The sequence below is a fragment of the Cyanistes caeruleus genome, chromosome 10 (genome assembly GCF_971803275.1).
Source record: "Cyanistes caeruleus chromosome 10, bCyaCae1.hap1.1, whole genome shotgun sequence".
Classification (NCBI taxonomy): domain Eukaryota; kingdom Metazoa; phylum Chordata; class Aves; order Passeriformes; family Paridae; genus Cyanistes; species Cyanistes caeruleus.
Window position 1 is genome coordinate 2,545,034 of NC_141710.1, and position 27,631 is coordinate 2,572,664.

Genomic DNA, 27,631 nt, shown 5'->3' on the forward strand with positions numbered 1-27,631 from the left:
CCCTCCTGCTTTAGGAGAAAGGGGCAGAGCCTGCCTGTTGGAGCAGAGGGTTTGTTGTGTGTTGGGCACAAATGGGCAGAGGAGAGGATAGGGATGTGCTTCAGTGTGTTGTGTCCAGGTTTAGGAGTGATTTTCCACGGAGGGTGTCCAAGCAAGTGGATACCAGCAGCAAAGCCTTTGACCATATACTGAAATAATTCCCATCAAGGTAATGGGATGATGCACCTGGAATGATATTGTGTAGGATTAACAGTGCAATTCATTCTACTTGTGCTGAAGTGCAGTGTGAACCCATCTGCATCTGTTTTGGCTGCAGTTTTGTGTGCGCTGTAGAGACAGTCCCAGCAGAGCTGTGAGTTTTGGGCAGCTCTGTCAGGAGCTGGGTGTTGGTGAGGCTCTGTGGCCTCTCTCCACACTGGTGGGCGCTCTGTTTTTGTGTAGTCGTGGCTTCTCTGTCTGAAGTCTGTGCTGTGGCAGGTGACAGTCATCTCAGACACTGCTTTGCACTTGAAGCATTTTGTGGGACTTGTGCACAAGCTGTGAAATGCCTGGATGAACAGGCACTGCATACAGTGGGTCTGGGAGAGCTGGGGGAAAAGCTGACCAAAACTGAAGGAAAGGACTTCCAAGAAGGAAGGTTAGTGGAGGGTGGAAGGAGAGCTGGTGATAGGATCTCACCAAGGCAGAAAGGCAGCTTCCTGCTGCTGCACTGTGGGGAAAGGCCACAGAAATTAGGGCATCCCCTTGTGCAGTGTGGAGGCTGGAAGGGATGTGAGAGGCCTTAGGGGAAGAGGAGAGTCCCAGAGATGCTGACACAGTAGGAAAGCACCGTAAAGCACCTCCAGCCTCCTCCCGTGTTCCAGGCAGCGCTGTGTGTCCCTGGGCTCTGAGCACAGCTCTTCCACAAATCACTGTGGTTGGTGATGGGTGCTCAGCACCAGCACTGCTGCTCCCTGGGCTGGGGCAGAGAGCAGAACCTGGGGCTTTTATCTGCTCTGGCAGCAGCAGCACCATGGCCACGTCCAAGGCACTGGGGGAGCCGACGCCTCCAGACCAGTGTGTGTGGTGAATTTCTGCTCTGCTCTCACACAAGTGGTTTTTCGCCTCTTTGGGCCATAATCTGCCAAGATATCTGAAAGAACTCTGATGTTCAGTCAGCTTTTAAAGACCTCCCAAAAATGGCATGGGAGGTTTGCTGCAACTTTCTGAAGCACTGGTGCTTCCCCTGTTTGAGATGCCCCCAGATAATGCTGTACAGAGATCCAAACATGATACAGAACCTATGAACTAGGGCTGGCTTTCAATTTTTAGCCTTGTACTTTGGGGAAAATACCCTTAAATTACTGTTCTAGCAGACTTCAGAAAATATTCATCAGGCTGATGCATTTTAACTGGTGATTTCTATATTTGTTACTTTGGAGTGAGGAAGAAAAATTCAGACCTAATGACATGTGAAAGTAATTTCTTTTGACAACATACAACTCTGGCCTATATGCATGTTGGACAGCTAATGAAAAAGCTTTTATTTCTGAAATGTCACTGTATTATGAATGCATTATTTCTTAACTCAAAAATAGATGAGGCTATGTATGTAAATATCTAAGTATGTGTATCTGTTACAAATCCAAGAGAGAGTACATGTTTCAGTGGAACAGAATTACTTTAGCTGAATTCGCCTGTTTCTTCAAAAATAATTAGAAAAAAGCCCCAAACCAAAAAAAAACCCACAAAAAGACCAGTGAAATGCAAATTCAAAATCTTAAAATAGTTTGACAACTTTGCTAGGCTGCTCTGCTGTTTTTCTTTGCTTTAATAGTAAGGTGCTGTGGATCTTCCTACATGAGAGGAGTTATTCTCACCAGCATACCCAGGGCTTGAGGATTCTCTACCAGTTTAGCCTCAGGGGATACCGGTACGACAGCATGAGGAGCGAGAAAAAAAATCGTGTGCCTCTTGTCAGGAGATAACCAGCACTTTTTATCTTCAGACGCCTGTGCAAGCTTAAAGCACAGTGTGGTAGCAGCCAAGTTCCCATCGTGTTAACATGGAGGGGAGTTTGTGGAGAGGAGAGTGAGGTACCTTACTGTTAAGGTTTCTTTTGGCAGGAAAAGGATGGAAGGGGGAGATGAAGGTGTGGAGGCAGGTGAGCCTGCCAAGGCTTTCCCTTGGAGAAATGTGCCCTGAGGGACCTGTAGGAAGTTTATCTCAAGCCTCTTCTGGAGAGATACCTCTTGAACAAGACCATCCTCTATTGTCATGGTGAGAGCTCCAGCTACCCCACCATGCTTTGATGCCTGTGTTGATTCTTTGTAACCCATTGGCTTTTCCCCCTTGGTACCACCCTGGCTTTCCCCCATAAAAACCCCAGCTCCTGCCCGGTTCTGGCTCCCCTTTGCAGAGCTGTTGGACAATAAAGGCTGTCTCTGTGGAACTGCCACATGGTGCTCCTGTCTCTGACTTGGCCCAGGATAACCTCACAAGCTGAGCTGAAATCACTCACAGGCCACAGGCTGCCCCTTGCTGAGGTTACCCAGCGGCCAGGGATTGCCAGAGAGCCCTGAAGCTGTCTCTTGGAGGGGTCAGGGATTGCCAGAGAGCCCTGAAGCTGTCTCTTGGAGGGGTCAGGGATTGCCAGAGACCCCTGAAGCTGTCTCTTGGAGGGGTCAGGGATTGCCAGAGACCCCTGAAGCTGTCTCTTGGAGGGGGCAGGGATTGCCAGAGACCCCTGAAGCTGTCTCTTGGAGGGGGCAGGGATTGCCAGAGACCCCTGAAGCTCTCTTGGGGACCTCTCTCTGGGAAGGTTGTGGCATCCTGAGTCAGACCAATGGACCTGGCCTGGCCCACCAAATGAAGGGTCACCTAAGATCAGTTCCCATGAGACTATGGTCACATTCCCATCTGAGGTGTTTAAAAACTTGTCCCTTAGCAGTGTACTGGAATGAAGGTAGGCAGATTTGTTTAAATAAAATGAATGAGTAACTTTTAACCTAAAACTTGGTCTGAGCCAGGTCAAAAGTCAGCCTTGTTTAATGTTCAGTGAACTTTAAGCCCAGTGATTTTTCCACTTAGAGCTTGGATTGGATATTGAGCAGCAAGAAGAAATGGCCTTGTGCTAGAGGCGGCATCAGATCCTCTCCTGGTCTGGAACACTGTGGGATGTTGTGGGACTGAGTGAGATCACTGCTGTTGGAAACACCCATCAGATCTTGCTCCAAAGCAGTTAGGCATGGTGTCCCTTCAGGGTGTCCTGGGAGCCACCACCAGCATGTGGAACATCTCTGCTGGATTTCTGCAGGCTCCTTGTCTGCACTGGTGTGCATCGATTCCAGATGTGACAGATGTCTGACTTCTGTGTCTGGGGAGAGTTCCCTTTACCAAGGAGGAAGTCTGGTGTCTTTGTGGCCAGGTGGTACCGGGTGGCCAGAAGGAGCTGTGTGCTTCTGAGCAAGAGTCAGCCCTTGGCAGTAACATCCTCCTCCCATTCCTCCATGAATCATCCTTCCTCCTGTATCACATCCATTCTTCCAGCATACGGCTGGCAGGTTGTAGGAGAAGATGAGGACCTTTCATTGCTCTGGGAGGCTCAGAGAGCTTTTTTAAGTCTTAGAGCCTCTTTCTAAGACTGCAGAAACATGTTATACTAAGGGCAGTATGAGAGCCAATGTTTAATGGAGGAGGTACAAAAAATGTCTGGTGCCTCCTTCATTGCTTTAGGGAGTAACTTCTGTTTTTGTTGGAATTATCTGTCTAGATCTCTCAAAGTCTCATGTACATGAAATGTCTTAAATGGGAGGGGGCAGAAATCTGCCTCCTTCAAGGAGTGCGTTTCAGATCCATGATGGATCCATCCATGTGTCATCTGCAAGCTCTGCTGCCAGACTTGGTTCTGAAGTGCTGACTGTAGGAAGTGAGTGATGTGTTTGGGAGCAGAAGCTAGGTAGTGCTTTCCAGGCTTTCCACCTGGTTTTCTGATGGTGAAGAAAGCAGGCTAAAAACTCTGGAGGAAGTGATTAGACATTAATGTGGCCTTTATTGCATCCTTGGCCTCTCAGAAACCCAGAGAGCTTTACATGTGTTTCAGGCATGGTGTTTTCCTCCCTTCAGCAACTGTGTAGACATGTTTCAGATCAATTCATGCCATGGCAACACTGATCCATCACTGGGATGCTGTCAGGGTATGTAAGTGGGGAGAAAAAAGGGAATTCTTTGGCTGTGATGTACGTGGCACAACAGAGCTGCCAGATGGGTGACATGCTCTGTTTGGGAGCTTCCAGCTGGAGGTGGTGCTAGGCTTTGCCAGTCCTCCACCCCACCAAAGAGTGGGCATTGCACATCAGAGAGGCACCTCTTTGTTCCTGCAGTGTTCTCCATGCTGGGTCCTTAAGCAGAGGACATAATCTTGGGTTTGGGTAGGAGGTACTGCTGGACCTGCTTTTCTTTCCTAAGCATCTGGGAGGATGCTGAGGGAAGAAAATAGCGAGGAGGTTTCAAATGCAGGCTTTCTCAGGAAGGTTGCATTAGTGTTTTCTGTTCTTCTACATACGTGTGTGAAACTTCGAGAGTGGAGGAGTGTCTTAAGCTCTTTAAATGTCTTTCAGTATGTCTAGGCACCTAGTTTTGTGTAATACATTTATATTGCTTATGATTTATAAAATCGAATTGAATTTAGGCAAAGTTCCTTCCCTGGCAATACTTTAGTGGGATTATTGACAGTAGATACATTTGAAATGCTGATACAGGAGCACAGTGTTCCCAGACACTAGAACAGGGCAGCTCTTGCTGTTACTGCTGAAGTTCAGCCATGCCAAGAGCTCCCTGTGGGAGGATGTGACTTGATGTGCTTTGCCAAAAGATATTTGACATCTGCTACTGCAGATACTCTGACTTTTGAGAACCTGGCTGCTGCTTCAACAAGGAACAGTATCCAGGGTTTTGGGGTACATGATTCGTGTTTATCTGCTGCAGCCTGACACTGAGCTTGGACCTGGGCTTTCTCAACTACTTGTGTTGAGTTATGCCTGGCATTCCTCTGGTTGTTTCACTCTGTTTAACCAGTGGAAATGGTGATGTGTGGTAGAAGTGGTATCAATTAATCTTCTGTATTGCTGGGGTTGTGGAGACCAAAACCAAGTGGTTTTGATATGTGGAAAAACATCTGATTATCGTAACATGGGTTTTTTTCCTGCCTCCTTTCTTAGCAGAAATAAAATAATTAACTCTAATTTTGAAGTTTCCATTTGTCCTCTGTGCCTCAAGTTCATAAAAAGGAACTACTTTGATTTTTGCTGGATAAATAATTGAACTGCTTGTTACATTATTGTTTTTACAATTTCTCTGGTAGTGTTTTCCTTTGCTGGCTTCTATCTGGTGTCCTTTATAATGTTATCTTAATTGCCATCAGGACCTGCCTGTTTTTCAGCACCTGATACTTTTTGATAAACAGCCTTCACATCTGTATGTGTCCTTGCATTATAAAATACGGATTTCTTAGTGAAAAACAATTTATTTTAAACACAGTGCAGGAAATGTTTTGCTTAACATTGTTTGAATGGGCTTTCTGAAGTCAATGGCTGGAACTGACACTTTGCTTCTTTCTTCCAGTGAAGTTGGTGTGGTAGAACACTGCTGTTTGTTGAGTGCCAGCTCTGCCATCCCCCAACAGGGATGAACTCTGAGTATGTAGAGAAAAATAAATCTTGGTAGCTCTCTTGGACTGAAAACCAGCATTGGTAGATCCAGACTTGTGCAAGTTCATTTCACTTAGTGAAAGACTAGGTCTTAGGTTAAATTAGAGTCTTCTTTGAGCAAGTTGTGAAAAGTTACTGCATTGTCCTTGAGACAGACAGACAGACATTGTCCTCATCTGCAAAGGGGTGGTGTCAGATGTGTTATCCTGCAGGGTAGTGTCCCTGCAGCTGGCACACAGGGAATTTTATTGTCCTGGGGCCACAGAACACCAGTTACATGTCTTGGTGCACAGCGATATTTGCAGAGGTGTTGAGGTGTTGACCTGCCATATGCTGTTAATTTAAAATAAGGCAGTGTCCTGTTCATTTTGGAGGATAAACGTCACAGAGGAACACATGCTTGGTGGGGAATGATTTGAAGGTGTGATGTTCTATGTAAAGTAAATAGTCAAATGGTTTGCATCTTGGACTTTAAAACTGGGCATGGTAGGGGGATTTTTGCTGTTGGCTTCAGTGTGGGAATGGTTGTGATAAAGCTGACTAATGATGAAATCCCCACTTGTAAAGCCCTGACACTGGGGCTCTGGGTATGGAAGAAAAAACAGCATTTTTAGGAGGTAGTGCTGTTCATGCCCGTACTTTTCTCCAGCTGAAGGTGAAACTGGCAGTTCTAGAAATGGAAAAGGTTTGTTCCTAAGAGTGGTCTCCAGGTATCCTGCTGAGTGAGACCCCCATGGGCATGTGCCCATCAGGAAATGGCTTGTGTGTTGAGCTGCACTGCGAGCTGCCATGGCAGATTGCATCCAGCTGGGAGCAGCTGCAGGAGAGCAGAGCTGGCCTGGGGCATGAAGACTCCCCGTGCAGGTGAGTTCTCTTGTCCATTACTGTTAACAAGGAATATTTAGCAGGTGTCTGTCTGTCTGTCTGTGGGGTAGGAAGCAGGGTTTGTAAGGGAGAAGTGCTGGTCCCACCAGCTGAGGGCTGGGTCCTGTTTTGGAGTTCATAAACATTCTGTCCCTCTGGGTGAGTAACCCACCAAACAGGATGCTAAGCATGCTCCTCTACATTCACTCTTTATTTGCCTCAGTATATTTCCTAACTGGAATCTGTATTATGAGCCACTAAAAGCACCCTATACAGCAAGACTAAAATGTAAACCTTTAATTAGATGAAGCACTGATAAATCTGATATCCTGGATTTATGTGGCATCTTGTGACTCAGAAAGCAGTTTTAATATATAAATATTATTATTATTTAGAATACTTTCATGATAAAAATTGAATACATGTATACAATGGTTAAGGTACTAGATCCATACAAAATAGTTATTATATATAAAAAAGCAGCTGCTTTTTTATGTAATGAGTTATAAGGGGAAGCAGAGAGCTGCTAGGCACAGCCACCCTCCAAAACCAACATGGCACATAGAAAAGAGCAGGAGTAAAGGGCTGACAGAGTCAGAAATAAAGGCTTCTGACTTATATTAAATGCCAGTGTTTGTTGACATGTAAAACCAAAATGAAACACATGCTTAAACTTTCCCTCGTGCCTCCCCCAGAATCCACCTCTCCTGTTCTCCCAGGAAGATTTTTTTTTTTTCAGCTGTGATAGCAGCATATTTTCACTGGCACATGCAAAGATTAATGCAGGCAGGACTAATGGAATGATTTATTTCATTACAAGTGACCTGTATAGCTCCCCAATGTGTCACCTGAAATTTAACCAATGCTTTTTTCCTCAAATTTCTGTGTAAAGTTTCCTCATTCTCCCCATTCTGTTTGGTGACATTGGAAATGCCTAAATGTATGGCTCAACAGATGTTTTATTTTCACAGCACAGTGATATTTTGGAAAGAAACCAAGAATTGCTAGAAGCAAACCTTCCCTGCTTATATATTTACAAAGTCATGATACACACAGTTGAATTAACAGGCTGAGCTAAATAAGATATCAGAGAGATCTGAAACTTGGCTCCAGAGGGACAGACCTTTAGCTTGGAAAATGTTTTATTGCCTTTCATCTGGTGTATCCAGCATGTGGAAAGTGTAGCTTCTTCATTTGCAAAATGGCATGAACATAGTTTGTTTGTTACTGTTAAGGGTCATGATAAATATTTTTTCCTCAGGACAGAAATAGGGAATTTTCAGAGCAGATACAGTTTGGAGGTTACCTTTTGAATCCAAATTTATTCTTGTGTTAGGTTTTCTTGAGTATGTTATTTTGAACAGAAGAATTCCTGACTTACATTTTCATGTCTTTCCTCTTTTCCACACACATTGGAACTTATTCAGCCTTTGGTACCAACCACTTCTCTTTTCAGAGATTCTTTACAGAGGGCGTTGGGTGGAGGAAAGGGTTAGCATTCAGAATGAACCAAAAAAAGAATAGAAAGGTGTAGTTAAGTAGAAAATGTTCATATAGGGCAGCATAAAAACATTTAAAAATACATCAGTAAAAGTTGGGAACAAAGCTTTCCTACTTTGTGGGCAGGCACAGCATTGTGGGTGCAGATAGAAATGCATAAATGAAGGAAATCTGGAAAGAAATGTAAATGCTCTGAGTTTAAATATGAAATAGTTAGCACATTATCTAAAAAAAAAGAAATGAGGAAAAACTTGCAAAAGTAAAAAGCTTTTGTGCTCTCTTTTCAGAGAGAAGAAAACTGCAGCTGAATGATGCTGATGTATGAATGGCAGGACTAAGGAGAGGTGTGGTAGACCAGGTGAATGTGATTCCTGATATCCTGTAACCCTGGGGTTACATCTCTCAAGTCATCATTTAAATTAAATTAAAGGTGTTACTTGACATGGTTACATTTCAGAGGGACTCTGGTAGGATCCATGGCTTCAGACCAGTAAACATAATAAAATTAACACCTGTAGACTATGTGAGAACTAATGAAGAAGGCTCATCATGTGTTTGCAGAAGGGTCACATTTCAAATCTGTGTCTTTCCTCTTCTCTCATTTTCAGAAGGTCTTAAGCATGGAGAGAGGGAGACCTTGAATTTTCAAGGTTTTGGTGAGGTTGCTCACCAGGAGCCTCAGAAAAAGCCACCCTAAGGTGTCGTGGGATGAGACAGTTCCTGACGTGGATTAGTGTCTGCCTGGCAGGGGGGAAAGCAAAGAGTCAGGTTTCACAACATCATAGAAATCCCACAGGGATTTTCTGGGATCCCCACTCTCGAATGCTGCCAAGGGCTCTGCAGCAGAGAGGAGGAAGGACTGAGCTCTGAGCTTGGCTGTCTTTGTCACCACAGGGGCTGCTGGAAACAGGAGAAACCCTGAGCAGCTGCAGAGGAGTCTGCTGATCCTGGGTGGCTGGACAGCACAGGGGCAAAGGAGACTTCTGCTAGCAGGAGTAAGAGAATGCTCTTTCAGATGTATTTATTCCTGCACCAGGGACAGCTTGCAAAACAACCTGAAGTCATTGCAGACTGTGTAGAGCTCAGGGCTCAGAAGTGGTCAGGAAGGGAAATAAAGGCAGGAAGTTTCACAAGGAGAATTAATCAGCCCCATTGTTGTGTTGCTGCTGGACCATGTGGTGTGAGTGTGTTCAGCAGGGGTGGCCGGTGTGCCTGCCTTGAGGGATGGTCACACTCTGCTGACGGTGCTGGAAGGTTGACCAGGAGCATCTGAAATGTGGAAAAGGTGCTGTGTGAGGAGGAGTTGGAACGAGTGGGACAGAGCCTGGAAAAGCAGAGGGAGGGAGGGATTGTCTGTGCACTGTTGGCAGCTGGCAGAGTTCATTGCCTCGAGCTGTTTGGAAGGTGAGAGTGATTTCAAGAGCCAATTAAACAAATGTGCAGAGGATGGGCATTGGTGCAGCTGATGACACAACTTTTGGGAAGCTGTGTGCATTTCCTGGAAGAAATATCATCATACCTTTGTCCCTACTCGTGTGGTTGTCTGTGTACCGGCTGTCAGGTGCTGTAGGAAACAGGTAAAGGCTGCTTGAGATGAGGATATTGTTAGCATTTTTAGGGTAAATCTGCTTTGGGATGTGGAAATCAGGATTGCTGAGTGTTCTCTGCCATGGCACTGCTGGATGCAGCTCCCTGGGCAGACAGCAGCCTCTGGGACACCAGAGGAGCAGGATTTTCATACTCCTGTGTTCTTTGCTGGTTAAGACCTGAGACCAGTGACATAATTGGACAGTAAAGGTCAAGAATAAGAGTGTGTGGACAGAATGTAGTTCCCTGCCTTGAAGATATCACATCCCTCACTTGTGTTCTCTGCATGTGATTAATTTACCCTTGAAGGACTTGCTGTGTGCTGTATCCAACAGCTATGTTAGGTTCTGGGTTTCAATAAGACAGCTATTTAAGTATTTTTTCTAGGTTTGGGGAATTTAATTTTTTTTTGTCCTTTCTTTCCTCATACTCATAGCTGACACTGTGTTTTGTGTACGTGGCAAGCTTCCAACACCTTTGGAAAACTACCTTTGTACTGACCACTGCCAGACAGAAGTGCACACGAGTGGCCACTTGTGGGCTGTCCTGCTTTGCCAGGAAGAGCAGATGCTTTCCTTCTCCACAACAGTTTTGGTGGCAGAATGCTTGAGAGGGACCCCATCTTAGGGCTTGCACTGCTTGTGCAAATAAAATAAAATCCCATCATGTGATGTGGTAGTAATAATTAAGCTGAATTGCGAAGCATCCATAGTGAGCAGAAGGTATCTTGAAATGTTGTGGCTCTGCTAAAACATGTTTGCAGAACCTACTTTTCCAGCTTGAAAATCAAAGCAAACTAACTGTTCACATTGCAGCAGCGTGTACAGTCCAAGGTGGGGATAATTTGTGCAGAAAGTGAGTTTTCCAGGTGCCTTTGAGTGGCCTCAAAAGGAGAGGAGTTGTTGTGACTTGCTGGGCATCCTGTGCTGTGCACTACCACAAGGAGTGTCCCAGCAGGAACCTGCAGAGCTGTAAAGTTGCCTCACTGTAATGAACCTGCCACCCTTCTAGATAATTCAAGTGTGAGAAGCAAAACTGATGGTTACTGAGATGTGCCTGCTATCACCTCCACCTGGAAACCCCTCAGGAGACCTTTTTAAGTCAAAGGAAGGGCAGAGTCCTGCAAAGACCTCTGCTCTGCAGGGTGGTAGGCTCTGGGCACCTCTGACAGCACTGAGGCTCTGTCCTCCCTGCACAGAAGGTCTCAGTTGCATTTTCTGGAAGCCAGATCCTTGCCCCTTGTAAAGGGAAATAGTGTGAATAAAAGGTTCAGAGGCTGGGGGCTGTGGGCAGAGGGAGGTGTCTCAGAGGTCGGTAGGAAGAGCTGACACTGGACAGCTGTGTTTTGGTGTTCCTCTGGATTTGGAAAGCGTTGCTGTGTGTGTGGTTTGCCAGCAGAGCCCTGACAGTGTGGAGGCTGACTCAGCACTGCTCTCCCCATCAGCAAATGGCTTTACAGCCAGCTGCCTTCATGTGCTGCTTTCTGTTCTCTGTGGCACTGGGCAGGCCCCAAGTGGGCTGTCCCAGCTGCAGAGGGGATGGCAGGAGGCAGCAGGGACAGTCTGAGAGACCACAGCAGGAGAGGAGGAACCATAAACACTGGGGACCCTTAGCCATCACAGAACAGAGCACAGGGGTGCCCTGCATCCCCTCCTGGTGACCCCCCCCCCCTTGCATCCCCTCCTGGTGCCCCACCTCTCCACACTGCTGTACCTCTCCTGGTTCAAAAAGACTTCAGCGTGCCCTTCCAGTACATATGTATTTCTGGTAATGAAAATTTGTACAGTTTGTCAAGGCAGGGCAAATAATTTCAATTATTGGAATTACTTGTGTTTCTTGCATTTTTTTGTTGTTAAGAACTGGAGGTAGAGCAATATTTGCTTTTTCATTGTGGAGTGCTCTAAAATAATTTTGTTCCTTAATAAAGTTAAAAAATAAGTTGTCAGCATTATGATGCTTTAATAATTTAGTATTTACTCCTGGAAAGGGTCGAGTTTGTAATTTAGCTCATGTGGCATTGTATTGACTCAGACTTCCTGTAAAAGCAAACTATTTTCTTGATTTCTCAGCTAGTACTGTCAATTCTCCCTTTCTCTTGCTGCATTTCCTTGACAGAGTGAAACTAAAGTCTAAAACACATTTATCTATTTTGTGAAGTCTTACGGATTAAGATGTTTTATAAAGCAGTCTTGTACCAAAAAAGCAGGGAGCCTTCTCTGCAAGAGTGCCTGAATTACTCCAGGATAGGCAGCAAGATATTTCCCTAGGAAAAGTTAGCTTTTTCTTTCTTTTCCCCTGTTCATTGTGTTAAGCACTGGTATTTCCTTATTTCAGGTTATTTCCTTCACTGTATTATGGGTGTATCCAGTGAGCAAGGCAGCCTGTGAGCTGCTGTCTGCTTTAGCTGAGAGCAGCTTTCAGATAAAGAAGGAAGATGCCCATTTTGAGTGGGCATTTAGGCATTTAAAATGTTTATGTGGTGTTTAATGTATTTGCTGCTGTCCTTCCAGGCCTTGGTCACAGCTTCTTTGGGACCACCAGGCTTATCTGAGGCAATTCTTGCTCATCCCTAGAACTTTGAGACTCTTCCTTAATAGGTTTTTCTTTTTTCCTTTTTTTATTTGCAGGTATTTCTTGAACTCTTCAGTACATCACAGAAGTGTTGTATTTGGGGATATCCTGCTTAAGGCCACGGAGGAAAATCTGCCAAAAATGACTTGAGTTGGAGAGCTGCTGCTTTATCCACAGGTAGTGTTTGTAGCTCAGTAACCTCTCTGCAGCCCAGCATTGCAGTGTTTGCTTTCAGCAGGTTACTCAGTGAGGAAGTTGTGTCTCTCTGGGAGTAATAGATCACTATCTACCTGTGTTTGTCTCCTGAGGACACCTGCAGTCTCCACACTGTTCCTGTGCTTTTGGACACATCTGGAGCAGCCATGCAGGGAAATGAGCAGCTGCTGTTCTGTCTTCTGTGGTCCTGTGTGCTGCTTGTGAGGTGTTTATGCATCAGTATATGTTTTATACACCAGCTCCCTGTAAATCAGCCTGGTTTGAGCTGCTTTTTGGGCAGTCCTCCTGTTGGATTTCCCCTTTTATGGCATGATGGGAGCTGAAGGTATCTGCTAGTGTGAGGCAGTGCAATTGAAGACAGTGCTGTACAACAGTGTCTGGCTTTGCTTTCTCCAGAGGTAACTTACCTGGAATAATTGTTCATGCAAGTGCATTTAGGAGCCCAAATATGGTCCAAACCTTACTGGGGTTTAATTGGCTTCCAGCAGGTGTTCAGTGAGGTTTGATGTTGAGAGTGTACTCAGCCCACTGCAGATTTGGAGCACTTCCCTGGAAGGTCACCAAAGTACCAGGCTGGTGAAGCTCCTGGTGCTCATGGGCTCAGAACGTTTTTTCTCTCTCCAGTTCTATGCTTTATAATGTTCTTTATTAGCATTAAAGCCTGTGGTCAAGTGAAAACTCATTTCTGGAAGTGCATTTGTTGGCATTTGGATGTTGACTGTCAGGGATGGGAGATGAAGCAAAGCAATGTGGAGACTTACCCTGCCTGCTGGTATGATACTGGCAATGTTAAATTTGGCTGTCAGTTGTGGAAAGGAGTAGAAATAAGGTTTGAGTGGCAGTAGCCTCACCATTACATAGCATGTGATGGCTGATAGCCAGCTCAGGTCTTTCTGATTGGTGTTTGAGGTGGTAGACTTTGAAATGAGATGTTTAAACAGCCTGAAATTTTAGAATTACCCTGATGTTGCCTCTCTCCCCTCCCACTGAAGGCAGATCTCCATGACTTTACCTGTGTGTGTGTGCCTGTGCCTGCAGCCCTGACTGAGCTGTTTCTTTTTCCCAGGGCCAGCTTCCAGTGTCCCATCTGGATGCACCGTGCACTATGGTTCACATCAATGTGTTGAAAAAGTTCATGTGTGTTCTTGTGGTGATACTGATAGCACTGACAGTTTGCCTCTGGAGAGAAACAAGAAGAAGCTACTATGATCCTTTGAAGACCAGCAGTGATGATTTTCAGGGGCACAGGAGTTTGGAGAAATGGAACTTGGTTAAATCACAAGGCCTTTTCCATGATGCAGCCAGTGAACTGGGGCAGGTATCCAAAATGTGGCTTGGTACCCAAAACAAAGTGAAAGGCAGCACCTCTGAAGCAGCTGAAAAGTCCAAGAAAGCAGCCTTTGGGAAGGTATGGGATAAGGACAGCTCATCCAGAAATCTCATACCCAGGCTGCAGAAGGTCAGGAAAAACTACCTGGCCATGAACAAGTACAACGTGAGCTACAACGGAAAGAGGAACGCTAAGCTCAGCCCAGAGAAGCTGCTGTGCCAGCTGCGGGACAGGGTCAATGTGACCATGATACAGAGGTCAGATGGTCCTTTTGGTACCTCTGAATGGCAGCAATACCTGCCAGGGAAAAGCCTCAGTGAAACAGTGGGACACTTGGGTCGCTGTGCTGTCGTGTCCTCAGCAGGGTCTCTGAAATCATCTCGCTTGGGACAAGAGATAGGTTGGTATCTTCCTGTTAGCATGAAGTCAAATATCATTTATAACTTGGGCTGAGTAGAAGTAACATGCTGTCATGCTCTTACGGATAAGTCTCTTGTGGTCAAAAGGTGTTTAAAACAAGTTGAAATGTTAAACTTCTAAAGTCAGTAAATATTTCAGCCTAGCTGGAGATGGGAGTAAGAGGTAGCTCTATTCTAGCAAGTCCTTTTTATTTTCATGATTCTGTTGGCATCATGAAGAAGGTTACATGAGTGTTGGATGCCAGAGAGTAGTCTTGGTTCCTCAAGTGTTTGTTTCTTGAGGGGGCTTGGGGTGGTTGTGTAATGCTTACTGTACAGTCAGAAAAAAAATCATACAGGAAGACATTTTCAAGGAAGAAATTAAAAAAAAATGCTAAAGGGGGAAAAAAAAACCCTGGACATAGCCCTGAGCAGTCAGTGTTGAGCAGATGGCTGGGCACAGACAATCTTCAGAGGTGCCTTCCAGCTTCAGTGGTTCTGGAATTCTTGCTCCAGGCTTTCCAAAAGTGGCACTGCCTCATTCTGAGCCGTAAGGCAGCTCACTGAATTTGAGTGCCCCAGAAGACCATCAAAAGACTATAGGGGTTTATCTTTTTGGACAAGGTTTGGTGATGCTTTGCAGTCTCATCTGACCACATTTACCTGAGATTAATGCATTAATTAATAACTGCCAAAGCTTTGGTCTTTTACTGTGGATTATAAAGAGGTGTGTTTTGATGCCAAAGCGTTTTTTGTCTTTGCAAAAGCAGCATGCTGGGGAAACCAGCTCTCTGGTCTTCAACTGAGGATTTTGTACCAGGCAAAAATTCTTCAGAGCCTGCAGCTCCCTCAACTTGCTTCATTTTTTGGTGTTTGAAGCTCAGTTAAGGTTCATGCTTTGCTGAAATGTAGCTTCACTGAAGAAGTTTTAAAGTCTGGGAGTTTCCTCTCAAGTGGAAGTTGTTTGCAGGCTTGGTTTTATTCATAAGTTGTCTGTTGGTCAGATCCCTTTGGTCTGCACTAAGCTGTAAGTAGCCTTCATCTTCTGAAACAGGTGGGTGGATAGATTTTAATGCATCTTTCATGGACAACTTTGGCAGAGCCTTCAGAATCATAGTCCCTCGTGGGAGACAGCGTTTAGTTCTTGCTCAGAAGTTGTCCCCCAAACTCCTCTGTATCCACATGGCAGGTGAGCAGGAGCTAGTGGGAGGCTGAGCAGTTGGAAGTGTGTTTAAATGCTATGAAATATGCAATGAACAACAGCATTGCCTCCTGGTACAAATTGCAGGTGGGAGTTGGTTGATTAAATGTTTCTGCCTCTTAGGAATGTTTGAAGTGAGATGGGTCAAGACTTGGGAAGCCAGTTCTTACTTTTTCTTCTAGTACTTGACTCAGCTTGTTTGGGTGCCTCTTGGAGTACAGAGCTAAAGGTTTGCCCAGAAGTGACCTTGTGATGAACAGCCTCCCCAGCTCAGCTGGCTTGTGCCCAGGGGTGTCTGTGTTAGACTCCAGCACTGCTGCCAGTGCCTGTTCCTGTGGAAGGAGACCCTCACAGGAGTGGGAGGTGATGCTCTGGAGTGGTGGAATGCAGCCCCTGCTCTCTGGATTGGATATGGGAGCAGCCAAGTGGGATGGGCTGTGCTTTGGCTCCTGCACAGATGTCAGACAAGCAAAGCCCTCTCATTGTTCCCACAGCCTCTGTCTGAGCCCTCCCCTGACTGAAGCACTGGTTTGTTCCAGATCACAAGGGATGGATGCTGGGGAGGTCACTGTGTAGTGTGCCTGAGGCAAATGCCATTAACCCCTGCTGGTGTCCCTGCCCTGTGTTTCTCCTGCCTGGGTGACAAACTTTCACCTTTCTGCTCAATCACTTAACTCTGCTGGTGCTTCTGCAGAGTTTGAGCACTTGCAGCCTTGAGCTGGGCAGGGTGAGTATTAAGGATTCAGGAGCATTCAGTGTATTTCTGTAGGTTTTTCCCCACTTTTTCCATGTAGGAAATGTGATGTTGTTGGAGGAAGTTGTTGACAAGGTACTAAATCTTACAAGATTAAAGTGAAGTACTTGTGTAAATGAGCACAATGGATTGCTGAGTTATTGTTCCATGAAATATTTTTTCCATGTAATCATGTTAAGTTATCAAATGAGCAATTAGGTAAAGTAAGGGAGGCTGGCAAAGCAGCACAGGGTTGTAAACAACCACCTTTTTCTGGGCTCTTGGTATTACTGAAGGTTATAAATTGTCCCTGAAAAATCTGATGTGAGAGATATCAAGTGTAGCACAACCACCTGGAGAAAGTGAGCCAGCTACTCTGCCTGAGCAGTCACTGAACACCCTTTTAATGTGCAACCTTGGGGAATATTAATGCTTGGTGTCTGGCTGAAGTTATATTTGGGGAAATCACAACCCTCTATTGCATTAGTGCAAGGTAGGATGTGGAGCTAAGGGTCTGTAGTGGTAACCACAGAGGCACTTCTCAGCATGGAGACACTTCTTTCCAGAAACATCACCTTTCTTGGTTTTGGATGGTGCTTTGGAAGGGAGCCCCACTTGTTGGGGAGAATAAAATAGCTGAGAAATCAGTCTTTGCTGCTAGGGATTACTGATCCTCCAGCATTGCTTGTTGGAGCACTCCCATTTTCAAGAAAATGATCTCAAAAAGACCCAGTTCTGGACCAGATGTGTCCTTCTGCCCTGGAACTTGGCAATTCCCACAGACCCTGACTGCAGGTGCTGTGTCGCAGTCGTGCCCTCAGTGTGAATGCAGGAAAGATGATCCTGCTTCTCTAACTCAGCCCCTCTGATCACTGGGGAGGTTTCTTATCCAAATGCAGCCACAAGGCAGGGGGAAGCCTGGGTGTCAAGCACAACTGCCCTGCATGTCACAGCAGCAGGCAGACTCCAGGACATTACAGTGGCCTGGCTGGCTGTGCCAAGGCAGAGGAGGGTGCTGGAGGAGTGCTGTGCGATCTTAAGAGATGATTCCAGCAGAGGAAAATGCAATGAATCCCAAGGCATGTAAGAAGCTGTGTCTGTTGAGGGCACAGCAGTGGGTTTGTTTCTGTGGGAGGCACGCTGGCAGGCTGAGGTCACTGTGGTTGGTGTACATGTTTCTGGGGCTGGTCAGCCTCCAGGCTGCAAGAGAGGATGCTGGCTTGCCACTGCTTCTTGGTTTCTTAGTTTGCAGCCAGCCATGTGGTAAATGAATTGTGTATTGGTCTATCTCCTGGTAAAGTGTTTGGAAGGAGAAAGAGGGAGAACAAATACTAGGGTTGTGCTCTCAATCTGGTAGTGAGTTTGTAATTTTAAAGAGCAGGTTTTAAAAAGTGTATTGGTCATGAAGTTTGAGCCATACCTTCCTCCAAAGAATCTGACTTGCTGCTTCTAGATGTTAGGCTGAAAGCCAGGGATTAGCCAGATTGTATTAGAAGTGCAGGTGAATAATGTCACTTGTTTCTGGTATCACTCAAACCCAGTTGCTGGCTCACAGGTTTTCCCTCTGTTTGGCTTTCAGACAGCCACGACGCCGTCTTGCGGTTCAATGGGGCTCCTGTCAGGGGCTTCCAAGATGATGTGGGGCAAAAGACAACAATTCGTCTTGTGAATTCCCAGGTAGGTCTGAGGAATGTGCACCAAGCATGGCAGAGCTGTGTAGCTGCACTGGCTGGGAGCTGGGAGGAACAGGGCTGTCCATCTGATTTCTCCTGTCCTTAGCACATTGCTATAGGGTGGCGATGTCTCTCCTTGGGTTGGGGACAGTTGGTAAATCCAAGGTAGCTGGAGTGACACTGGCACGCACCTGCAAACTTGCAGTAGCCTGCTTGTGATTTACAGCAGGCACAAGGTCATTTGTGCTTTATCTTTGCTCAAAGGCTCTGTGTAGGCACAGGAGGGCCAGCTCCGTGCTGCTGCTGTTCCTTTGGAGAGAGAGACAAGAATCAGCCACTGCAGGTCAGCAAGAAGGGGTGTGCCAAGAGATGAGCTGTGCCTGCCCCAGAGATGGGGATGAAGAATGAAGGACCTTTATTTGACTTTCAATAAAAGAACAGTGTTTCTTTACTGCCCAGCAGTGTTGCACACTCTCTAGATAACACATTAACCAGGGCTGCTACATGGCTGAAGACACTTAACAAAAGACCCACCTTTAAAGCTGGAGCCTGTGCACAGCCAAGAGAGGGATGGGATCTGGTGGCTCCAGGACCTCATTGCAGAGCATGGCAAAAAGTGCCTTTAATGCAAGGCCTTGCTTACAGAGTTCAATCTTCCCTGCCTCTGAGAGCTCTTTGTAGGTATCAAAGTGTCCCTTTGCTGATTCCCTTTGGCAGCACCAGGCTGTGAAGCAAACTCTCAGGGTTAGACCCACGTGTCACAGGACATTAGCAGAGTCAGTCTGCCACTTGTCCAGCAATAGACCCTTGCTCTTGTACACACATCTCAGAGCTTTTGCACCTTTCCTCCACAGACCTGTTACCCTTCATGGTTGTCCTTTTTGGGGGGAAAAATCTTCAAGTGTAGACATGGCAGAGAAAAGAGGAAATCACAGTAGGATGTGTTGGTGAGAGAATGAAGGAGGACCAAACAGGCCAGGAGTCATTAGGTTAAAAGACCTGGTGCAGCATTGCAGCACTGAGTACAAGCACCTCCTCACCCCACCAGAGGGAAGAGGAGGTTTTGGGCACATGAAGGCTGAGGAACTGAGTGAGGGAGAGATGAATGGCTGAAGTGTTGCTTTTGTAATCCCAAACCAAAAAGGCAGTTTCTTTTCCTTACCTTGAAGCTAAGATTTGTAGGCCTGGAGTTTTCTCACCTGCCCCTGTGTGAGGAGTGCATAGATGCTGCTGTGTAATGAGGTCTGAAGTTTCTGAGAACAGCAACAGGAGCTTGACCATCCTCTTCAAAGGCAAGAAGACACAGAACTAATGTGTAACCAGTTTGCCTAGTTCATTTTGTGTGTCTTTTAAAGGATATTCTTGCTCCTTGTGTGAATGCTGTTTCTGCCCTTGGGTCCCTCTTCCCTTGCTGCCATGCTCTTTGCTGTTGCTGCATTTTGGCTCCCCTGCATGAAACCCCCAGTCAGAAGGGTGACAGTTTGTCCTTTCTGAGCCCTGTTTGAAATCTTACTTTTTTTTTTCATCTTTCCTGTCTCTGTGTATTTTTCTGATGTCAGATAGGTGCTATCACTTAAACAAACTTTCTCTGGAGGATGTGCTCATGGCCAGGCTTACAGTGATATGAAGAGAAAATACGTGCATGACCTGTGTGCTATCAGTGTTATCTGCACAGGGAGGAGGGTAACTGTGTGGTTGTGATAGGACTGTCCATGTGGATTCACCTACTTTGAACCAAATGTAGTTACAGCCATGTCATTACAGTGCTTCTGCCCTCCATTCAGCCTGCAGTCACAGCTCGTGTTCCTTCTGAATGGAGACACCACCTTAGAAAACTTCAGTTACAGGGAGAATAATATTGCTGCAGTTTTTAGGGGCTAAAGTTAACTCAAAAGGCAGCATCGATCTGGCTGCTGAGCAGGGAAAAAGATTTTCTGTGTTTGTAGTGCAGGAGTCTCATCTCAGCAACTGTGACTGCAGTCCCTGCTAACTTCAGAGACCATTGGATGGGAAGCCTGGTTTTCTTACCCATTTTCATTTGCACATTGAATGGTTCAGTGGTGTTCTAGTCTGGGTGACGTCATTTAAACCTTCTTGTTAGTGGGGTGGCCTGATCACATTCTCTTTTTAGCTCACTGCAGGAGCTGTGCCTTATCTTGCCTTGCTCAGAGCTCTTACAGGCATCAGGTACTGGACAAGCTGTCATTTGTCCTTGTGCTGGGCTGGCTTTTCTTGTAACTGGGAAAAGGAATGGGTTTGGGGCTTGGCTGCTTTTATTTTGGCTCTTACTGCTGATTAATCCTCACTCCACTGCCAGAGTGAAGGAAATGGGATCTCCTGAATCTGGTCTGTCAAAGCTGGTCTGTATTGAGTAATATCCCTTTGGCACACATGGCCAGTGGCCCTCAGTTTCTTAATAATTATTTTAGGATCCTTTTCTGTGATTTGCTGGCCAGTCTCTAGGACATACATGGGGTGGATGGTTTAAGTATCTTGTACATCTGTGCACACAGAAAGATTAACAGACTGGTACTGACAGGAAGGCAAGAAATTTGGGACCTCCAGATCTGAGGATATGCTTGTAGGTCCACAAGCCTGGTAGTTATTCTAAATGAAGATTTAATGTTGCCTCATTTATTTTCTCAGGCTTTGACTGGTTCATCATTACTGCTGCTTTTTTAATGGCATGTTTTCCTGCAGTCTGACTCAAGGCATTGGTTTGCCCTGGGAAAGCAGTCACATCTGGCAAAAGGAAGGGCTGAAGTGTGAGGGGAGTGCCAAGGTCATGCTGGAGGCCAGAGCTCCTTTCTGCAGAGCTGACCATGGCCAGAGTGCCTCATTCCTCCCAGCCCTTGCTTCCAGTTCTACTGGGCTGGCTTCTGGCTGTCACAGAGAGCACTCTGTGCTCTGGCTGCCTTTGCTTTTATTGGCACTAAGAGTGTGCAGAGAGGAAGAGAGAGGAGATAGCACATCAGTGGAATGGAGGAAGGCTGTGGTTGGAAGGGAGAGCATATTTAGATTCCAGGACATTGACTGCTGCTAGCAGGAAAGAAGGAAGTCTTTGTCATATGGCCAATAAATGTACTAAAAGGGTAGGGGCTGTATTAAGATATTGTTACACAGTGAACTGGCTAAAGAAGAAATCAGAAAACCAATAGATCAGTTAACTAATTGAATCAAAAATCTGGGCAAGACAAGTCAGTCATGTAGTAATTTTAATTGAATTTTACTACTTAGAAGAATCAGTCGCTGTTAAACAACAAATGGACACTAAAGGTAAATGGGGAGCCAGATTCCTCCAGCAGACAGGTTAAGTGACTGACAGCTCACAGGCTGTGCCAGGAGCCATCTCTGGTGTGTGGGAGAACACAGCAAAGAGTGGCTGTGCAGGTGCTCCCACCTGGTTTCTTGTTTCTTCTTTGTGTCTGTCACAGCTCTCTCGGGGTTTGTGTGCTTCTGCCAACTGGCATGGCTACAGAAACAATGGAATGAAAATAAAGTGCACGTGCTCTTTGCCATATTCCTGCCTCTTTGCAGTGCTCCATCCCACTTGTGCTCAGCTGAGGGGATGGCTGGTACCAGCTGCTGTGCCCTTCTTTGCCTCTGGTGTCCACAGGCTGCAGGCAGGTATTCACACCTGCAGCACTGCACACTCCAGCTGTCAGTGGCTTAGATATTTCAGCTGCTGTAAGGAAATGAAACCAGGCAGTGCACGTGGTCAAGGCCTAATCCCATAGAGTTAACAACAGATGTGAGGAAACTCTTCTTGCTTTTGGAATAATTCCCATCTGGGCTGGCTGCAGCATCCTTTTGCTCTGGTTATGGGGGCAGCCATGCAGGCAGCCAGGATGCTCAAGGACTAATTGGATAGCTCATAATTAGATCTGTGGAGAAAATCAGGACAAATGGAAGCAGATATTTATGATTATGATTTATGATTACATTGTTTATGAGCTGTGCCTGTACAGGTTATGACTTTGGGGGGGGAGGACAGAAGATTAATTGCTTGATTAGGATGGTTTTCTTTCTGCTGCAGACCTGAGTTGCCCTTGGGTGTCCCAAGCACTGGTGGTTATGTCCAGTGTATAGAGAGAACTCTGTTTGAAGCTTTCCTTCTCATTTCTGCTCTCAGGAGATTCAAACCTCCCCTGCCTGAGCTGTCCCATCCCTGCTCTACAGAGGCCATGGGGGCTTGGCACAAGGTGGAATTGACTGGGGATGTTGTAGTCTCTCCTCTCTTGTGCTGGTGGTCTCAGTAGGCTGAGCACTGGCTGCCAGGGTTCCTGTTGCTGAGGAGAAACCATGCACCTACCTGCAGGCCTTGATTTTGGGTTAAATAAAGGTTCTTGATAAAGCCAACAGTGTGTTTGCATTAGGCTCTGCCTGGACTGTGTGGTGACTGCTGGCAGCAGCTGGTGTTCCCTCCTGCTCCTGGTATTGTGGTGATAGGATCCTCACTCAGGCTGGGTAACTCTGAGGCTCCTGTCCTCAGTTTGTTACTGGAGATGGATAGAAAGCCTTGTAAAGGCTTTTCTTGTGACTCTCCACAAGTCCTTTGCTGCTAGGTAGGACTGGCCTGGGTGCTGGAAGGGCATTGCTGGAGCTGTGTCCTTGCTGCACACGGCGTGCCATGCTCAATAACCAGCACTGGGGTGGCTCTGGCTGTTTTCAGGTGTTTTATTGCTTGGCTGCCTGCTAATTCTGATAGCATACTGCATATCATTTATCTGTTGTTGTTTTCCAAGCTTGTAACTGTTGAAGAGCAGCAGTTCCTGAGGGAACCACTATATAACACTGGAATCTTAATTGTCTGGGATCCAGCACCATATCATGCAGAAATTCATGAGGTAAGGCTGAGTTTTTTGTCAATAAAAGCAGATTCCCATGCTTTGAAGTGCTTCAGTTAAGCCACTTCCTCCTGATGTGGGCAATCACTCATTCTAAAGCCATTCTTGTTCACTGTTTTGTTTTGTGGATGTATCTGTGTGTACTTCTGGGAGTATCCCATGCATGAGTAAGAAAACACTTGCCTACTTCTGATGCCTGTAAAGGCCCTCAGGCCAAGGATCATTAATGGGTCACCACCTTTCCTTTCCCATGGGCTGATGTCACAGGGAGGAGGTCACTGCTGGCTGTAGGAGTTGTCTCAGGATGATTTCCTCTCTCTGACAGTTAATCTAAGATTTGCTGATGGTTGATGCTTGGATATTTCAAGCACCAGGCAGCCATGGGATATAGTTGATGCATTATGAATGGATTGGGAAACCCTCTGAAGATCTGTGTCAGCTTTCACATGTGGGTGTGCAATCCCTCTAGCAATTAACTTTTGATTTTGAGTACAAAAAAGCATTGTTGGATATGTGATGAGCTCTGAAGGCTTGCAGTGAAAGCAGGTAGGAGTGAATAGTCTATTCTTTACTTTTATTTTAAGCTCTGGCTGTAACTGAGAGGTCTTTGCGTTCCTTTCTTTGGCCTGCATTTCCTATTTTCTCCCTGATGTTTATTTCTGTACTTGGTCCCAGGGCTTCAGGAGGCATAAGGGGCTATGGACAGCAAGTTTAAGAGTCAGTAAAACCAGGATGGGATACTTACAGCATAGGGAAAAAAAAACCCCTCTGAATAATTTTAGGAAAATATAAACCATTCCTATGTTTTTACTGAAAGGGGAAATTTAAGGATGCAAATCAGCTCAGTCTGGTTCAGGAGGCTGAGCTGGGAACACTTGCCTGCAGAATAGGATGCTTGGTATTCCAATGTGGAGAAGGATCTGGTTCTGGAAGATTTAAGGCAGAATTCTCAACATCATCTGGTCTTGGGCAGTGCAGAATGAAATTACAAAATATCCTGATCCCATTCAATGGTCCGTCATTGAGATTTGGGGTTTCCCTGCTCTGTTTACTGGGTCAGCTCGCCAGTGGCCCAAGGGGACAGTGAGTGAGGGTGTGTAGCAGGATCTCCTTCCCCAGCAGCAGCAGGTTCTCACTCATCCTTGTTCCCTGTTGGCTACAGAAAAGTGGGCCAGTAATAAAGAATCTGACCTCCTGTTTCTGTTTTGCAGTGGTACAGAAAACCAGATTACAACTTTTTTGAAAGCTATAAGGCATATCGTAGAGCGCATCCAGAGCAGCCCTTCTATATCCTGAATCCCAAAATGCAGTGGCAGCTCTGGGATATTCTGCAGGAGAATTCCCTGGAGCATATTCAACCTAATCCACCATCATCAGGAATGCTTGGTAAGATAATGCTTGGTAAGGTAATTGCCCTCTAAACTTCTGGTTCAGTTTGCAGGCCAGAGCTCTCCAAGGTGCCTTTTTTCAAAGACAACTACAAATTTATGGTGCTTATCAGAATTGTTTTTACAATGTTTGTCTAGTGCCAAAACTTAAGCTTCCTGTCTTCAGAGCAGCAGCTCAGTTGTATTAAAGTGTTTTGCAGCACTCCCCTGAAACAGCAGTCACAAACATGGCCCAGTTCCAGGTGGAAACAGGAGAGCAGACTGCACCACTGGGGTGGTCTCTAGGATTTGTAGCTTCTAGTACCAGAGCAGTTCCCACAGGGTGTGAGAGAAAGGATGTGTCTCCTGCAGGCTCAGATCTGGTCAGGCAAATAAATCTGATTACTGTAAATGAATTCTAAACATGTGCCTGTTTCTTTTCCCTATATTATTTATATTATGTGTATGAGAATCTATATACACACACACAAATATATATATATATATATATATAAAGACTTACTGGAAGTCTGTGTAAGGACAGACTGAATAGTTGCTGAAAAGGTCAGTGATATGCCCTCCTCAGCAGAGGAGCTTCTTCTTACATTCTGCTGTTGCAAAGGTTTTCCTGCTTAGTAGAAAGCAGCTCTTGTGAGCAGCTGAATAAAAAAGAGTGAACCTCTGGGGAAGCTGCCATGTATTTGAAATCACAGCATAGATGTAGAGTCTTGTTTGCCATGAATGTCCAACTGCTGTGCTTCCACCCTTTGTCTGCTCCCACCTCTGCTCCATCACTGCTGGGGCAGAGGCACTTTCTGTCTCTGTGTAAACAGAGTTGTTTCATTATTTGCCAGGCCCAGCACCTATTAAACCATTGTTTGGATATGTGTGGAGCAGCTGTGTAACAGCATAGTCAATGACTTCAGCAGAATTGTTAACTGGAGTTACGGGCTTGAAGACACACGTCAGACAGCAGTTCCTCTGGGGCTTAACTTTGGGCCAAGTCACCTTGCCAAATTTTTGCTTTGTTAAACAAGTCACCTTGGCAAATTCAAGGGCATAGATGAGCTCCAGTTTCCAGCTCTGTGTTCCCTGGAAGTGTGATCAAAAATTTTCATTTGAAAAGGTGGATGAAAACATGTTTAAAATATACTTTAGTTTCTTTTAATGTCTTAAAGTTCTCAGGTTGTACATGGTCCCTGGTGCCTCAGACCCTGCATGCATTTTCTGTGGTGTTACACATTGATTCAGTGTCTCTGGTATATTCTGGCTGTTTCTTGCACTTGGAAGAAAAGCAGCCAGTAACTATGGCTGCTGTGGCTGTGCCCAGCACTGACTGGTGTGATGTCCTCGGGTGAGGAGACACAGGAGGGCAGCACTGCTCTGCTCCAGGGAGCCTGAAGAGCAGAGGCTGCTCAGTCTCCCTGAGCATCTCCCAGCACAGGCCCTTTGATGTTCCCTGCGCTCACATCTGGGACAAATGCAAAGGTCTCACCTCTGCTTATCCAGGCAGGTTTGGGACGGGCTGTTTGATTCAGCTCATTGCAGTGCATGCTTGGTGGACACCCAAGTTTCCATGAAGGTCACAGCTAATGGTAGCACTCTTAAAAATTGTCCTTTTGGCATGGCTGTCAGTGTAAACAACCTGCCGAAATCACATCGATCATGCACTTGGCAAGGAGGGCTTCAGAAAAGAGCCCTGTCTGGCCAGACTTGTTTTCTGCCCCTCTGCTCTGAATGTTAATAAAGGAAACCCCCTTCCTGTCTGCCTGTCCCTCTGGAATGTTGAATCCTGTCTGTGGTGTGACGTGGGGGTGTCTGCTCTCTGTCCCTCCCCAGGCATCGTGCTCATGATGACGCTGTGTGACCAAGTGGACGTGTACGAATTTCTCCCTTCCAAGCGGCAGACTGACATTTGCCACTATTACCAGAAGTTCCACGACCACGCCTGCACCATGGGAGCTTACCACCCCCTCCTGTTTGAGAAGAACTTGGTGAAGCACATGAACCAGGGCACAGATGAGGACATCTACACTCACGGCAAAGTCACCCTGCCTGGCTTCCGAAAAGTGCATTGCTAGATTGGTTTTACTGTGTTCAGTTTTCCTTGACTTTCAAAGCACTTTTTTAATCAGGGTTGTCAGATTTGTTAGGTCTAAGCACTGGTGTGTTTTGACAGCTCTTCCATGAGCAAGGCTTGCTCTTAGGACTTTGTTGACCAGCTCTGAGCTGTAAGGCTCACTGTGGTACAGCCACCTGGCTGCAATAAATGGACTCCAGTGGAGCCAGGCTCTCGCAGCACGTGGATACCTCTGGCTTCATCTCAGCCAGTGATGGTGTAGGGGAGGCACAGGAGAGGCTTTCTAAGCAGAGATTGCACAAGTCAGGATCATACAATGAACACAGTTTGGTTTGCTTCAAAGGCATTGTGACAGCCAAAAACCTGGGCCATTGGGAAACATGAAAAACGTTTAGAATTTGTTCCCATAGTCAGGAGCTCTTCAGAGTAGGGCTAATTTATGGAAATGCTGTCAAGCTGTGTAATGATAAGCTAAACTTCTAGTCCAAAATATTTGATTTTATAAACAGTCTGTGAACTTCCTTCCAAATTGTAAGACTTCTGAAACCACTCAGGTGACATTTTTGGCAAAGGAAGAGGAAAGCAATTCATAATTTGGTGAATCTTGCAAGACTTTCTAATATTTTTACTTTTTTTTTAATAATTTAAAATAAATTTTAGTAATAATTTCCTTTTCCAGTGCAGAAGAATCCTTATCAGGAAGGTTTTGGGAAGATGCTCCAAGGCACAAATGGGAGAACTCACTGGAAGTTGGTGCCTTTTTCCAGCTCTCTGCTGCTCTACCTTTGCAATTGTTGATGAATTATTTGCTGTACCCATTAACACAAACATTACAGAGTTGCTGCTAGATGAGTTCCAGCCCTCTGCAAGCCAACAGAGGGGATCTCTCGACTGCTGTGTGCTTTTCTGCATAGGTGGGGGGAGCAGGTTTGCCAATTCCATGCTTCATGAGTGACGGGGAGGGAGAGCATTCTCTGCTTCTCGTGCTGAAACACAGGCAGAGCTGGGAAGGGCAGCATCTTCCTGCTCCAGGGACTCCTGTGGCAGCATGCTGGGAGGGGTAGCTCTGCAATCTCAGTGTGTTGGTGAGAACACCTTCCCTGTCTTCTGTACTCGTGTGTTCCATGAGGTCTGGGAAGAAATCTTTCTCCTGTTTTGAATAAATCCTGTGGAGTCACTGGCCTGGCTTTGGTGAATGGTAAATGTCTTGTCCCCATGGCCCTGGGGCTTTGTAGCAGCCTTGCACCACTGCTGGCACAGCCAGTCCCTGCTCGCTCCAGCCCTCAGCTCCTGCCCTGCTGCTCCTCCAGCACAGGGGCTGCCTTTCAGCACATCCATCTCTTGGGATGGATTGGATCTGTCAGTGTTTACCAGTTACAGACAGGTAAAAAGGTCCAGGTCCTTGCACCACTGCTCCTTCCACTAGGCCAGGAATGCAGCTTGGAAAGCATTCCTTTTCACTGCCAGGGGAGGAGGGAGCTTACAGGGGAAGAGCCATGAGGGGTTGCTTGGGACAGCCACAGTAGTCCTCTCTCCATCTCTACCCTTGGGTTCTGACAGCCTTACCTCTGTTCCTT

General features: G+C 46.0%; 1 protein-coding gene across 21 annotated transcripts in view; it reads left to right on the forward strand.

Annotated features, from left to right (window-relative positions):
* The window catches only part of ST6GAL1 (ST6 beta-galactoside alpha-2,6-sialyltransferase 1), a 44,171-nt gene extending 16,935 nt beyond the window's left edge, over positions 1 to 27,236 (forward strand). For 5 of the 21 annotated variants that reach the window (XM_086843687.1, XM_086843686.1, XM_086843689.1 and 2 more), the window contains 6 exons: positions 12,266 to 12,386; positions 13,492 to 14,155; positions 17,667 to 17,764; positions 22,506 to 22,607; positions 23,819 to 23,993; positions 25,814 to 27,236. In XM_086843687.1, coding sequence (XP_086699813.1) covers positions 13,531 to 14,155; positions 17,667 to 17,764; positions 22,506 to 22,607; positions 23,819 to 23,993; positions 25,814 to 26,055 — 1,242 coding nt within the window. In that variant the 5' untranslated portion in view covers positions 12,266 to 12,386; positions 13,492 to 13,530 and the 3' untranslated portion in view covers positions 26,056 to 27,236. Of the gene's footprint in view, positions 1 to 817; positions 6,552 to 6,609; positions 6,711 to 8,338; positions 8,410 to 8,945; positions 9,047 to 12,265; positions 12,387 to 13,491; positions 14,156 to 17,666; positions 17,765 to 22,505; positions 22,608 to 23,818; positions 23,994 to 25,813 lie in introns of those variants that run through there. The other 16 variants (XM_086843691.1, XM_086843696.1, XM_086843692.1 and 13 more) reach the window with 11 other exon arrangements.
* Positions 27,237 to 27,631: the final 395 nt, after the last annotated feature.